General features: G+C 42.4%; 1 protein-coding gene across 1 annotated transcript in view; it reads right to left on the reverse strand.

Annotated features, from left to right (window-relative positions):
• Window positions 1–16,370, reverse strand: part of THSD7B (thrombospondin type 1 domain containing 7B) — a 538,929-nt gene that overhangs the window by 96,732 nt on the left and 425,827 nt on the right. Inside the window, exons 17-18 of the mRNA XM_054207661.1 lie at window positions 10,533–10,727; window positions 4,986–5,249 (exon numbers count right to left, since the gene is read on the reverse strand). Of these exons, the coding sequence (XP_054063636.1) occupies window positions 4,986–5,249; window positions 10,533–10,727 (459 nt within the window). The remainder of the gene's footprint in view (window positions 1–4,985; window positions 5,250–10,532; window positions 10,728–16,370) is intronic.

Raw genomic sequence — 16,370 nt, forward strand, 5'->3', positions numbered from 1 at the left:
TGCAGGGTTTCAGAGCAGGTCCTTGTGTTAACTCAGAGGTAGGTCACACGACGTCTGTCAAGCTGGTGGCCAGCTTTCACGTAAGGGAGTGTAAACCCCAGAGGAATGCCCCGGGTAGAAATACAGCACAACTCTGGGCTGACCTTTCAGAAAATCAAATTTTCAAGAGACTTGATACTACCCGTTTTTGAACAGGAAGAGCTGAAATTCCTGACCCATGACCTTTGCATACTGTCCTAAGTCTCTCAACACTGGGGACACGGCTGACCAGGACAGAAGCAGCACTGTCACTGCTGGCAGATGCTGCCCTGATGTGCCTCGGAGCAGGGAATATCCATCCCTCCAACTGCCACAAAACCTATGAGCCTTCACGTCACCCAAATTTTTAACTCCTCCTGGTGCGTCTGTTTGCTGAACCTCCTCCCCCGTTTGCGCTTAAAGGTGACATTTTCAAGGAGTGACCTTGCCAGCAGCATTCCCAGTAGCAGCTTTATGTTGACGTGACTGGGAGGAACCGAGTGACACCCCTGCATCAGGAGGTAGTGGGGGACCCTCTGAGTAACCCCAGCCCTCTTTGATTTGCCCACCTGCAACTAAACCACATACAACAAAACACTGCACTGTTGAGAATAAAGAGGTATATGAGCATCCCTGCCGTGCCTTTCATAAATTTAGAGATAATTAAAGCTTTTTAAGAGGACTGTAGGTTGACGCTAAGCACTCTGTGGTTTAAAGCCAGGATCTGTTTGTCTGTTGTGTCATTATTCCAGGTTCCTGTTGTTGCGAGCACAGCAGAATTTGAATAGTATAAGCGCTCTTCATAAATTCCTGCTTTCCATAAATTGCCCGTCGGATCAAAAGCAGAACCTCTGTGCAAGAGCACAGAAATCTCCAGCCTTTGATTTGGAACAGATGAGGCACCCTGTGTTCCTCTAAGATTAAAAAAAAAAAAAAAAAAAAAAAAAAACAAAAAAAAAACCTGTTGGCACAGCACACAAAAAGAGAGGCAAAGGAACTACATGAAATAATTCAAAACAAAGGAGGTGGAAATTCAGAAATAGTACAAGGAACTCGGATGACAGGCTGAGAAGCCGATGAATGGCAAGTAAGAGGACAATTTAATGTCCAAAGAGGATACTCCAAACACCAACCAGAGAACGGAGACGCTCTGGACTAGCAGTGAGCTGAACACAGTATGAGCCAGTCTTCTGATCGGAAGACAAATTGAGGCAAATTATCAATCACATTTTTGTAATAGAGTTAGAGCTAGTCACCTTTATCTACAATTTCATAATTGCATTTCCAAATTAAAGGGAGGAAAAGAAGAGTGAACCAACTCCAGCAAAAAAGAAATAGTTCAATCTGGAAACTGCAAGTCACTCATTTCTTGAGCTTATTTGGATAGGCCTTCACGGAAAATGACAACATCACTAAAATAAAGCTGTACACTAATCACAAAAGCCAGTCATGGAAAAAAAAGCTACTGCATGTTTCTTCTGGACATCAAAGAAAAGGTTTTGTGTAGAAAGGAATAAAATTCAGAAAAGTCTGGGATTTGTATTTCTAAGCTTGTCACATCTAATGATCGTGAGCTAGCCCAAGATTAAATTGCAGGGAGGAGAGGTAAATTAGTCAAGGTGTCACCTGTGTAGCCACTACAGTTGACTCAGTGTTCACACAAGCTGTGCTGGGTCAGGGCAGAGGTCTCTCCAGCCCCAGAACTCCAGTCCTGACAGAAGAAACCGTAGAGCACCAGGCAAGCTAGTAGTCCATGTCCATTAAGGCACAGCTGGAATGCTTTTGGACTTCGAGATACTCTCTATGCGGTAACGACACCAATGGGGAGAAAATCCACTACCTGTTGAGAAGGTATGCTTAAAGTGTTAAGATATTGGCAGATAATAGGCTTAGGAGAGTTGGAGTCTGGACTGCTGAAAAATACAGATTAATAGACTTTAATTTTTTTTTGGGTTGTTTTTTTTTTTTTCCCCAAGTGGCAAATGCAGAATTGCTCACAAAACTCAGTGTTAGATGAGGGCCTCAGCCCCTGAACCTCTCTGAGCAGTGATTAATTTCTACATTAGACTGAAACTCACAGTACGTTCACTTGATAACCATGATACATTCACACAGTAAGTCACATTGACACAAGTGAACTAAACCCTACTGAAGTGGTAAGTGCAACAGCCAGGTTTCAGTCAGGGAAAGTGGAAATCATTGCTGCGAGAAGGCAAGAGCCCAGAGCTTGCTCTTGAGAAAAGCGACAGACAGACCTATTCTATTCCACACCATTTTTATTGCCCCATACCTTGCACTCATGGCATTATCAAGTCTGGGACAAACTTACCTCTACTTCTAAGGCAAAGTTTGCAGCCTTACATCTGTCTTTCTACACTTTGTAAAAGTTCTTCAAAAGGATCTAGCAAAGAACTGAGGTCTGAGTCTTACAACTTCTCACTTCTGCCCTGGTTCGAGGGAAAGGAACTTTTCCTTTTGCACTGTCCTGCAACAGGAAAAGAGCAGGAAACAAAGAGAAGTCAGAAGACCTGAAACAAAGAGAAGAGGAACACGCTTGCCCCTACAGCTCATAAAGCAAGAACAACACCTAGATATCACAGTGACTGGCGTTCAATATATAAGGCAATGGCTTAATTAGCCGTAAATAAGGTCAGCTAGCAAATGTCAAAAGGCCACCTCGTATTAATTGTGAACAAGACAAACTGAGCTGCTTAAAAAAAAAAAAAAAGAACCGTCATGAATAATTTCTCAGGACTTAGCAATTCTGCATGCTTCTGCAATTTGCTCTTCTCTATTATGGTTGAGTAACATTCTGCTAATTATTAATTGGATAATGATTTGTTTCTATCACTAATTCAATATTGTGTTCAGAAGTACATTTTGAAAGCTACCAGCTGTAGAGCCCATAAATATCGGGCTTATCTTTATTTAACTGCTCTGGTTGGAAGGCAGGTCCCAAGTGATGGAAGTGGAGCCTGTGGAGCTTTCTGCCCACTTTTGGGCACTCTACACCCAAAGTCACCAAAATACCTGTGTCCTCTGGAGAGTGAGGCAATGCTGCTTTCCCCCTCGCCGTGCAGGGAACAGAAGGTGTTCAACACTGGGTAGTAATTAGGAGTTTGTACATCCTGAATATTAAACAGGGGTCTGGCCGGAGATTCACAGTTCACCCTTAGGGGAACTCTTAGGGGGCACTCAGAAGGTGGAAACATCTCACCCCTCCTTTACATCCCACTTCCAAACCTAAATGTCTTCAGAGCATTCTGTAACTAGAGTGCGGGAGGAAGGGCAAACGCTGGGGCTCTGCGGTACAGTACTGACCATCCCTCTGGCCTCCTACATGGGTCCTGAGCCGGGGTCGTGTTGCAATCATTTCTGCTTGGATAAAAAGCTGAAGACAAGAAAGCCAACAATAATCCCCTTGAGCTACGACTCCCTACTACCCTCCCTAAGAGAAGCCGGACCATTAAAAATGCCACATAAATATCACTGACAGAAAACACGCTTCAAGGTTATTCAGAAAAGCCCCACACACAGACAACCTCCTCTTTTTAATAGTGATAAAAACCCTGAGTTTTTCAAAAAAGCAAGTCATGGCACACGCAAACCCACCTTTCAAAACCCAACGACAGCTCCCTTTTTGCAGAAGAAAAGGTAATGTTGTGGGGGAAAGGTATAGCATTCCTCCTCCGTGGGCCGCAGAGGCATAATCAATTGGTACAACAGCACATTGTCGAAACACAAACCACGGAAAGCTGCTTTATGAATCCGTGCAGCCAGCTGGAACAGCCATCAACAGCTGCGAGAGGAATTCACTCCAGGACTGAATCACTTCCTTAGGGTGGGTTTTTTCCTCCTTTTAGTACATGCAACTCAGGCTGCTGATCCTCATCCCAAAGACCCTCCACAGAGCAGCCCCGCTGCTTTCTCTGCTCCCTTATATACTCAGGAACATTAATGGTTCCTGTGGTATTACTTAATCTCCTCCTGAGACATCATTTCTCCCTCTCCCATCACATAGCTCACCAGCAGCCTTCCAACCTACTACATCACATTGTGTGGGGTCCCAAGTTTTTTGACTGGGAGTCAGAGAGCATTTGTGATTTGGGGGCAGCGCGAGTACAGAATTTGCTCCTAAAACAAAGGCTTTTGTCTGTAAATTAATTTAGCGTAATGAAACGCGATGAACTGCAAATCGTGGAAACTGAGAAAAAATATCCAGATGGAATGACATTTCTTGCTTGCTCTACTTCTAATTCTGCCCAATTTCTGTTTGATTATATGTGAAATGTAAGGGGACAGAACCACAGCCCAGGGCCCCAGCAAGCAGTGACACTGGAATATATGCTGGGAATCAATCTGAGTTTGAGACTGGGACAAAACTGCAAGGATGAGAGCACTGGTTGCAGAAGTCATGTGTACTGGGCGTGAGCGACAGCCGGTGACATCACAGGGTTTTTGTAATTAAATATGATCGTCTCAAGAAAATGCCTGATTCTTTAATTGAAAAAAAAAAAAAAAAAATAGTACAAACACCTCCAAACTGAGTGAACAGGAATAAAAATTTATAAACAAGTAAAAGCTGAAATAGGAAATATCCTCAAACAAAACACTACTTGAAATATAGCTTTCTCCTTCTCCTAAGCTTATACTTTTATGGGATTTTAAGATAAATAAGAGAAAGGCATCTGGTATTCTGACAGTGAAGCCAACTTTGGCCCTCTTCTACTTCATTTCCACTGTAGAAATGCCAGCAGACCCTCATATTGAGGAAAATCTTAGTAATAAGAGCGATAAGGAGACATTAGAAGAACGGTGTTCAACACTCATGGCAACGTTGTGAAAGCTGTTGCAGCAGGTAAACAGGTACACACCTATGATGGGCTCCAAAAGGAACCGTTGAGCGATAACCGTGCTGGGCACCAGGGCTATTTACACGTCTTGTGCGCTTTTTTAAATCTCCTTACCCGAACTGCTACAGCGAGATGGTTCCACGAGTCTGCCGGTCTTGTCGTAACAGGCAATCGCTCGCAGTCGTACACCCTCGCCGCACTCCTTGGCGTCTCTATGGGATCGCGTTCCCAACTGCGGCTCCAGTGTACCGCCTCCGATAATGCAGTCGGACCAGTTTCCGTGGGGCTGGGAGGTAAACACCTCGCAGGGGCACAGCTCAGTTTCAACTTGAGGATAAACTTCTGTATTCTGGCATTTGTCTCGCTTTCTGCTTCGCCCTGTTCCAACCGCAGAAATCTGTTCGTTAGCTTAACATCTGCTACTTTTGATAACAACACGTCATATTATTTATACTTGCATGAATTCAACACATTAGAACCAAGACAATCTGAATGTTAATATCCAGGAATGTTTCCGAAGCATCTATTAGCTGCTGCCAGTGCTCTGGAGTGCAAGGACAAGGTATTTATCTCCAGGGGCAACCAGAGAAGTTGGAAATACTGTTTTGATGGGGAGGGCAAGGAGCAAAATGCGAAGTCTTACTCTAGTAATGGTCTGCCCAGAAAACGCTTTGTAATTTTATATAATATCATCTTTCTCTAATTATCTGATGAAAATAAATTGATTGTTTTGTCTCTACTTGCCCGCAATCAATGGTTGCCAGGACAACTTCCAGAGGACTCTACATCAGCCACAACTTCTTCTTTGAGGCTACTTTACAAATTAGATAAAGATGCACTCTGCACACAAACTGGGCTTTGAAGAAAACAGAAAAGATAATCCTCAGTAAATTATTAGGGCTGGAAAGCATTTCAATGGTTATGTTTGGTTTAATGTTTTCTTTTGCTCTGTTCCTTCAACAGGTTTTAAAAGAAGGTTCTTTACAGATCTCTCAGTAGCTTCGGGAAGCAGCAGCATTCAAATAAACCTGTGGCAGAGCTCTTTGCAACCGCACTCTCCAGGCCCTGCTCCTGGAGGACTTCTAGGCATGAGAAGAGGTCCCCGCTACAAGGAGAGAGAATGTAAAGAAGAGGATTCATGCTCCCTGCATCCCTACAGCTGCTCCAGGGAACAAAGGTCCGTATACAGCCTCTGAAGATAAGATCAATGCTTTTCTTGGCACGGCTTAGTCAACGTGACGTGGAGCAATCTTTATGCCGGCTGAGCTCAGGAACGTCTTTGCATTTCGCATCTGCACAGAAGGGGAGAATTCATCTTCCCTAACAAACCGCATCTGTGTCTCAGCCTCAAAATGTTCCTTGGGGAACTTGGACACGCTAAAAATACTTTTGCAAAAAGTTTTTAAAGCTTTGATCACCAAAAAAAAAAAATGTTTTCCTCTTTGGTATTGAACACAAATAATATACTAAAAACAAAATATAAGTTTTATGACCCAACAACCCTCTTGCTAGTCTGGAACCAAGAGTCATTTCACCACATGTCAGCAGGAGCGCAAGCTGGTGTCGTCAACACCTGTTTGCATACAAACATGTGCCTCCAAAGAGAAGGGCACCGATCGCAGACCCTTAATATCACTGTCCTTCAAGCCCCAGCTCTTTCAAAATTGCATTTCCAGAGTTCTGGGGAATGTAAAGTTTGCCAGTACAAAGCGACAATAAACACAAAGAAATCAAATAGTGACAGCATTTTTATATTTTTTTTATATATATATATTTATGAGAAAATTCAGGTAAGGTATAAGAGGTACAATTCCACATACTTAAAGGAAAGTCTTTTAAAAGGCTTTGAATAGACTGGGAGCTCTCTAGTGGCATTTCCAGCATTTTATGTTTGATGAGCTGACAGCAGCCACCAACTCAGTGTATAGGCACAGCTCCACGTTCTGCATTGTATTGGTAAACATGGCAATTTGGGGCTTGCCCATGTTTTGCCACTATTACAGGAAGCACATCAGACACAGGTAAGGATGCTAATAATCTCACACTTACACAACACTTTTTTTCCAACTTGCCTTGCCATCTGCTTTGTAGGAATCTTCCCTCTAACGAAGTTGCTATGAAAGCCCTATTTTGAGGGCAAAAGTGACATTCATCCCATGCTCTTCACAAAGAGCTAGTTTTAGAAGTAGTGATGCTGATATTTTTATCATCTTCACAGACTGCTTTAGAAATTAGCATTAAAAATACCACTGCCAAAATTTTCAAGGACATAAATGCTTCAATTAAATAGTATTTTCTTTTTAAAATTAAATTTCTGAACACTAACAAGTATTATATACGTTAACTATTACCAGGTACTACATACTGTACATAAAAATTATATGCAAAATTAAACACCTTCCTACAGAAAATTCACTGTATCCAGAGTAATGTAAATTAACTGACTGTATTAATTAACTGAAGACTTACCTAAAAACTGTGTTTTCATTATAATGACTTTGAATTTTGATATGTTCTGTAATAAGTCTTTACCTTCTTAAGTAATGACTAATTTTATATGTAGAGTCTATGATTACTTACAAAGTGAAATGAATAATACTATTAAAAACTGAGTGGGAGGCAAGCAAATACTTAGCAAACAATTAGCAGATTCCCACTAAATGACATTGTTAATGAACTCTTATAATGAAGCCGAAGCATTCACTTGAGCAGACACACACAGCGATGAACAAGGATGTACAATTCATGCACACTTACAAAACGGTGAAACACTACTGGATAAAGGAGTCTTAACAGCATGAAGGACTTCCCAAACAGCACCCTTCACACGGATGAGAATTTTTCCAAGAATTTTGGCCAGCTCCAATTTTCATGAAGTTTTATGCCAAGGCAGGTTAAACACTGATCTCATCCACTTCTTCTGGACTGTGGCCAAACCAAAACTGCCTGATTTGGTCCTCCCTCACTGCTCTCCGTGGTGTCCCCACCCCAGCATCACCTGGGACACCTCCTCCACGTTCACCACTTGCTTTTCAGGACACCTTTGCTGGAAGCGGGCTGAGACCATGAGCTCCTTCCCGGCAGGAGGAAGGAAACCCAGCAAGGTCGTATGGGAGAGACTGGTGGTGTTTGGTCACAATTGCAGCGCGGGTGAGGAGACAAGACATCAAAACCTGAATATCAGAAACTGGTTTTGGTCCTCTTACTTGAATGGATCGATGTCTGACGTAGAATGGACTAAGAAAGGGGATAGGTAGGACCATACTCTTTTGTAACTATCACAGATGCTCATAAAGAAAATTCAGATTTAAAACTACCTGGAAGTAAGTATTCGCTTAATTCCTACATATTTTATATAAGAACAGGCACCTGTTACTCTGATAGGCACAGAGGATTTCTACTACTAAAAACATACAGGCACTGACATAGGGAACATTTTAGAATACGCTCTTTGGCAGAAACAATAGAGCATTGTATAATAATGATTTTTATGTAAAAGGGAAATCTTTATCCTTTAATGAGCCATACTGATGAACGGCAGCTTGAAGCCATTATGTCTGTATACTGTAATTGTTAGTTGCTAAAACCTTGGATCGTTCCAATGGTACCAAACTGAATAACAAGACAGCCGTGCAGCCAGGTACAAGCGAGCCTAGAAGAAAGGAGCAGTGGTAGCCACCATAGTTTGCTGCCATTCACCTCCCAGGCATTACCGCAGCAGATATTTTTACAGAAATGTTAGTGCTTTACTCCATAGTAGAAGTCTTTGAAGTTTCACCCCTATTAACGGAGCAAACTCAAGCCAGCTACACCAAAGCTCTCAAACACAACACGGAAATATGAAAAGATGTGAGTGTTCAGGATAACAATAACAGTAAATTTCTTGTAAACCTTCTGAAAACAGTATAATTCATTTTGATTTGATTTAGTTACGTGCGTGGGGGAAGACAACTCCTAACAAAACAAGCAGTTCCAAACTGTTAATGTTATATAGAGTTTTAAAGCTTTTCAGTTTCGTCGGCATTGAAATAACATAATAACAAACTATGACAACAAGTATGGGAGACCGCTCTATGAAATGGTTTCAACTAGAGTGTTTAACAAATACATATAAAAGACCAAACAGAGGTGTTTTAACGATACTGTTTTTTCTTTATTCATGGTATTAATTTGCCCTGTTGAACTACCAGATACTGCTGAGCACAGAACTCACAGATTTTAACTTCATCCAGATTTCAACAGTCTTAAACAGAAAATCACACTGATTTTAATTCTTGTATACATATTTGCCATATGCTTCCCAGAGTAACGGGTCCGATAAAATTGCACAATGCATAGCATAGAGAGGGTGGAAGCAAGGACAGGAAGCCTGGGAGGAATACAGAGAAATTGCCCAAGCAGTCAAGGATCGGGTTAGGAAAGCTAAAACTATGATAGAATAAAATCTGGCCAGGGATGTCAAGGGCAACAAGAAAAGCTTCTATAGGTACGTTGGTGATTTTATCACCAACTAGAAGACTAGGAAAAATGTGGGCCCTCTCCAGAAGAAAACGACAGACCTGGTCACCCAGGATATGGAGAAGGCTGAGGTACTCAAAGACTTTTTTGCCTTGGTTTTCACTGGCAAGTGCTCTAGTCACACTGCCCAAGTCACAGAAGGCAAAGGCAGGGACTGGGAGAATGAGGAGACTGTAGGAGAAGACCACTGTAGGAGAAGACCAGGTTCAAGCAATCCCAAGCACAAATACAGGCTGGGCAGAGAATGGCTTGAGAGCAGCCCTGAGGAGAAGGACTTGGGGATGTTGGCTGATAAGCTCAACATGAGCTGGCAATATGTGTTTGTAGCCTAGGAAGCCAACCATATCCTGGCCTGCGTCAAAACAAGCATGGCCAGCAGGATGAGGGCCTCTACTACTGCATCCAGCTCTGGGGCTGCCAACATAAGACAGACACAGACCTGCTGGAGCAGGTCCAGAGGAGGCCACGAAGATGATCAGAGGCTGGAGCACCTCTGCTGTGAGGTCAGGCTGAGAGAGTTGCGGCTGTTCAGCCTGGACAAGAGAAGGCTCCAGGGAGACCTTATAGCCCCTTCCAGTACCTAAAGGAGGCCTAAAGATGGGGAGGGACTCTTGATCAGGGAGTGTAGCGATAGGATGAGGGGTAACGCTTTTAAACTGAAAGAGAAGAGATTTAGATTAGATACTAGGAAGAAATTCTTTACTGTGAGGGTGGTGAGACACTGGAACAGGCTGCCCAGGGAAGCTGTCAATGCCCCATCCCTGGAGGTGTTCAAGGCCAGGCTGGATGGGGCTTTGAGCAACCTGGTCTGGTGGGAGGTGTCCCCGCCCATGGCAGGGGGGTTGGAACTGGATGATCTTTAAGGTCCCTTTCAACCCAAACCATTCCATGATAGTTACTGTTTTATTTGGTTTATGTCTAATGTTTATGTCTAAAAATGTCTGTCCACCACTGAGTTTTCCTGCGTTATTCTCATACCAAAATGTGTGTGCATAAAGGAGGCAATGATCAGTATCGGATCAAAAACCAATTAAGATGATCCCTGTTCCATCTAGATTTTCCCCAAACCCCGTCAGTCCACCAATATATGAGAGGCATCATTCACAAGTATTGTTATCAGATAAATACTATAAAAGATTTTACCTGTGAGTGACCGTCTCCTACTTCTAGTTGATTCACAGTCAAAGGAGCATGCTGTAAATTTAGACCAGGGGGTAAATGTGCAGTCATCTTTGCAGGGAACGTGACACTCCTGTACAAGAGATGGCATGGCTCCTGCCCACTGCATGCAGTCACTGACATTGGCAGAGTCGTCGTACTCCGACAAGCACGTAACAGCTGGAAAGGAAAGGTACAGAAATCTTTATATTGTTACATATACTGTATTATACTCTATGCAGTCAGTACTTGTGTTCTATGAGAGATTCACTCTCCTGGGTTAACAGGATAAAGTTTTAGGTTGTTGTTCATAAGTCACTCAAAGATGCGCTAGAAGCTTCACAAAACCATAAAGAGACGTTCTTGTTTGAGCAACGTGTTATCTAAACAATGATATAAATGCAATAGGCTCAAGGAGGCTGTCATTTTAAGGGTTGGGGCAAGAGTTTAACCAATGATACATTGTGTGACCAAAAAAGAAAATATATAATACTGCAGCTACGTGCCATAAAGTGTATTTGTTCGAGGCCAGGATTCCCAAACTGTGACGCACACACTACCCACAGAACTGAAACTGCTTCAAAGTGGAAAAAAACCCCTAAAAAATACATTAAAAAGCTTCCTTCTCCAAAACTGCCATCTTTTCTGTATTTCAGATGAAGGGAACAATGGTCAGAGCAGCTTTCCCATAGAGTGGTGACCTCTGCTCTGCCTGAGCAGCAGATGCCACAGCTAAATGCTTCTTGCAGCAAGGTGTAAACACCAGGTCTGTCCCCTCCAAACTGAGTTCCCTAAACATTGTGCTACCCCTCATGCTCTCCCTCTCTCTGGCCACATGAACTTTTGAGTCTCTTGCATAAATGGAGATGTTTAGGAGGAAAGGCATGAGCGTCCAGCCTATAGCCATGGTAGAAAGGGGCTGCAGCTGCTGCACTTTACTACAAGCCTACTTTACAGTGCGCTACCGAATGGATCCGTTAACAGAAAAACACCAAGAAACAACTGCTGTGTGGGTCTTAGCTGAGGACAGTGTCACTCTGCCCAGCTCCACCTGACCTGAAGCGCCTTCGCGCTCGGGCAGAGGCAGAGCCCCTGCGCACGTGCCGAGTGTCACCACCACAAGCAGCTCGAGCGAGGCTGCTGCAGCCCACCTTCAAATGCCATGCCCTCCTCTGGTCCCCTGCCCAAAGCTTTCTCTAAGACTGGGCCGTGGCAACAGGGAACATCAGGCATAGGGCTGATGGACTGACCGCAGCTGCGGCTGAAGTCTCTGAATTTGGACGTAGATGCCTTTGGGCCCAGCCAAGAGTCAAACGGGGTTTGCAAGAGCACAGCCCAGGACTTAGATGCACTGATTTGCCCCCAGTTTTATTTTAGGTCAATGCCCTTTGCCTTCGACACCCCTGTCCTTTTTTGGACTGTGATAATTAATTTTTCAAAGTGGATAATGGCATTGTGTAGCCATGATGGAGGACAAAAGTATTAATGTATAAATCTGAGTCACAGGAAGCCTATAATAAAACTTGCTAAAGTTTCAGTGAATTAACAATAAGTAATTGTAATAAATAAAAATAACCTGCACATCACGGAGTCTTTCATTTCATTAATAATAATTAAATCTCGCAAAATCTCAAAGTTTATAGGTTATTTATACCCTACATTGTAGGTTAACCGAGGCAAAGATAGGTCACGACTTGATTAAAGCAATAAAATCAGGGACAGGGTTAGGAATTGAATTTGGGCCCAAGAGTTTAGTCATGTCAGGCTCTCTGATTCAGGCAAGTACACGCATTGTACCACAAAGAATGATGAAATTATTTAATCCAGATTTTATTATTTAACTTTAACAACCTGTGATATTATTTTATGGAGATTCCTAAATAATTCGGGGTTTTGAGGCTGCGTATATTTTTCCTTGCCGCCAGCACTTAATGTAACTGGGAGTGCGTGAAGGAAAAGGGAAAAATAACTCTCTGTTTTCTCACAGTTAAAGGATTTACTGGGGTGTAACTCTGCAATGAATACACATGATTTTTGGTTTTTACCTACAGTACTGTATGAGAGCAAGGGATGGGTTGGCAACCACCTAGAAATAAAAAAAAAAAATCTCATTAAAATGTAATTAGATTTCTAAGGAAAAAATCAGCATTTTGAAGAGCGTGCAAAAGGCAAGCAATTGTTAAAAGTCTCTTTAGACTCAAGTGACAGTAAATCAGCATATTAATAACTACCTCTAAATTGCTGATCCTTGCCTTTCACTTTCAATCCTTGTGACCCTTATATCTCTCAACTCCGGCAGCCAGAAACTCGGAGACCTTCCCCTTCTCAATTATGAGAACGCGAGGACAGAGGTCACCACTCTGTACGGGAAAGTGGGGTAATTGCCCTCTCCTGGAAGGTTAAACAAGTAATAGGCTCTGATGCCCAAGGTCTGTGTAGCCTCGTTACCTTCAGCAAGGACACCAAAGATTGGGCAACACAAACGTGGCCACGTGAAGTACGGCCAAGCGTATGCAAACCATCTTCTCAGCATCACTACACCCGCTAGCGTCCAGGGGGACGTGAACAATATCCTGCGCTGCCAGCCCCATGAAGCAATATTTGCAATTGCATAATAAACTGTCATGTTGCAATGTTTACTACCATCTGACAGAAGACCACAATTCATTCCTGACATTTACTAATGGCAACACAAGTGATGGAACTTCGAAATATCGATGTTAAACCAGACGCTCCACGCTGCAATGAGTTATTGTCTGATGGCCCGATCTTCTCCACAAATGTCCTTAATTTTAAGCATACAAATAATTCACTGAGTTTGCTGAGGTTATTTAGATGCTAAAAGTGATGGATAAGGCTTTGAGCAGCCTGGTCTAGTGGGAAGTGTCCCTGCCCGTGGCAGCAGGTTGGAACTGGATGATCTTTAACGTCCCTTCCAACCCAAACCATTCTATGACACATGAGATCAGGGCAAATATCGCACAGAGACCATGGAGCTCAGAAATTAGTGTCAAAAATAAACATGGGCAGAGGAAAGTTAAATTAAAACAACAAATAATATAGTGGATTATACATGTATAAGCATAGAGCCAAGAGGAAGTTGAAGAGAAGAAAATATAACGGATAGTCTAGTAAGAGACATAAGAGCTAAAGGAGGAGAACAGGTGGATCTGCTGTGAGGTGACTGGGGACAGGCCGGTGGTTGAAAATACAGAATTGCTTCTCTTCTCTACTTCAGGAATTTTTATAAGCGCAGATCCCGGTAACTCAATCAGGTCATTCCTGACAGACCAACAAAGCCTCAGTGTCAGCACGGAGAGCAGGCAGCAGCCAAAGAGCAAGGCATCCAAAAAGCTTTTTTTGATGCCTAAAACACTACCTAAAGAGCGAACATTCCTCTTGCTTCCCACTCTCCTGGACTTTCACACTTATCAATGCCAACGGTGTTATTACCAAGCTTGTGGGCCCAGAGGAGCACCTCTTTGGTGACCCTAGTGACAGCTGCATCACTTTGCTGGGAGAACGGGCACTTCTTGTTTCACATGCACAAAATAAAATGCCAGCCGTGAACATCTGGTAGCCTTCCACACCAAAACCCCACACCTCCTCAGGTTGGCCTAAGCAATACGATGCATTTCAGCCAGGTGAGGAGGCAATTCATGTCCACTCGAGAGCCTGCAAGCATCTTCCAAGACGATGTCAAGGCATGACTTCTTCAGTTTGAGCTGAATTATCTTCAAAAGCCTGAGCTTCATGGGCCTGATCTTTACAGCATGTCACTCAAGACATGACAATGACTTTACAGCACGTCACACAAGAAATGGCACAGTTCTGCTACTTGCTTACACTATGTCTGTTATAGTTCAGCACGAACTGCTAAAATAAATGAAATAATAAACCAAATGTCCATTAGGGCATTTTAATGGATGGAGAAGGACCAGGCAGGAAGCTGCAGAGATGTCAGATGCACTCCCGTGGTTTGGTCAGGAACTAGTCACCTCATTTCTACCTGCTGCGAACTTATTTCCCAGTTAAGTTAGCTTTGACCTATAAGAAAAAAATATTTCCAAATACAGGCACTTCTGAAAACAGAATGAGACAAATTTGTTTTCAGTGGAGCTTCAGGAAAGTTACTAAAATTATTTATCCTCGGTGGTTTCAAACTACTGATTGGTTTGTGTTGCATAAAAAATATTTCCCCGTAATCCTCAGTTCTGTCACAATGGTTTTAAATAAACTTATACCGCAAAGCCATTTCTGCTATGTCAACTTCTCTTTTGTTTTTTTTTTTTTATAAGTGGGATACCACCGGAGGGCAAATGCAGTCCGTTTGCAGCCCTATGCACAGACGAAAGAAAAAATAAATAAATCACATCGTAACAATAAATACCTCCTAGACATAATGTGTGATTTCTACCATCTCTGCAGCATTTAAAATGGACACAAACATATGAAAGATAAACAGCTAATAACAGGACACTGCCAGATTAAGGGTTTTGAATTATAATATTGATTCCCACTAAGAGGGAAAATGCAGGATTTCCTTTTGAACTCTCACTATTCTTTCATATTACTACCAGTCAACGCCACCAAATTGGAATTAAACACTTGGGGCCAAGCTCCAGGGTGACAATTTAATGCAGTTCTGTTGATACAAAACAATGGCTGGCACAAAAAAAACCCAAAAGAAAACGAGAAAAAAAGTATATCTTCTCTTGTAACGATAAAAACAAGATCATGAATTAAACTGAAAGGTAACCAGGTTTAAAATGCCAAAAGAAAATATGTTTTTTTCAGGCCAGGACTGGAGTTGTTTAACAGCCAGTGTGGATACACCCGGTAAGGTGCCATCAAAAGTTAGCGATTAATATGAGCAATGCAATAGCTGCAGATGCAACCGCTCTGCTCCAAGGCATAAGTCAAGGTGTTAAACGCACAGTCTGCGGAGGAAATTTTCCCTTTCTGCCAGTACCAGGTCCTGTCGGGATACTGAACAAGGACTGCTGGCGGGACATTCAGTACGGCTGTCTCTGTCTCCTTGTTTTATATTTACACTCACAAGAGTATATTTGTATGCCATCATCTTAGCATACGGCAAGTAGAAACATATGGAAGCTATATTCTTTAACTATATTTATCTTAAATTAAAAGTAAATAGCAGACACTCCTCCTATAAACTTTTACACGGTGAAATCAAACGTTTGTATGCTGCCAAACTGCAGACGCGCTGAATGCATCCTGAGACGACATTACATCCCCACCAAAGACGCGTGTCAGCATCAAACCGGGGAACTCAAGTGCTCTCAGGAGACACGTGCCTGACTTGAGAGCACTACAGACAGTCCGAACAAAAGGAGTGTGTATTGAGAAAGAAATATTATAGGCACAGCATTGCATCCAATAAGGAAAGATAACATAAATATGGTTCCTCTTAAGTAAAAATCCAATTACAGACAGTCTTGGTAATCATATCCATTTACCAAAGTTATAATCAATTCTCCTTTAAAAATGCATCTCAACAGTTTCCACGGGGTAAAAAGCTGAGGAGTGAGAATATCAACTACCAACCAGAAAAATTATATTGTACCATGGCACTTCAATTTGGGAAACCTAAATTAGTGGTTTCAAAACCCTGGAATTAAATGTCATTAGAACATCTGAAAACAATGACTGATAATTCCAGGAAAGTACACTCAGGCCAAACACTAAAACTAAAGCTACGCAGTAGTGTAAATTAAATGACTGCACTTAGTAGAGGAACAACAGGATGACCGATGAGGCTAGACAAGAAGTCTACATCCAAGAGGTGCGGACAACAATGTA

This window comes from Rissa tridactyla, chromosome 7 (assembly GCF_028500815.1).
Source record: "Rissa tridactyla isolate bRisTri1 chromosome 7, bRisTri1.patW.cur.20221130, whole genome shotgun sequence".
NCBI lineage: Eukaryota > Metazoa > Chordata > Aves > Charadriiformes > Laridae > Rissa > Rissa tridactyla.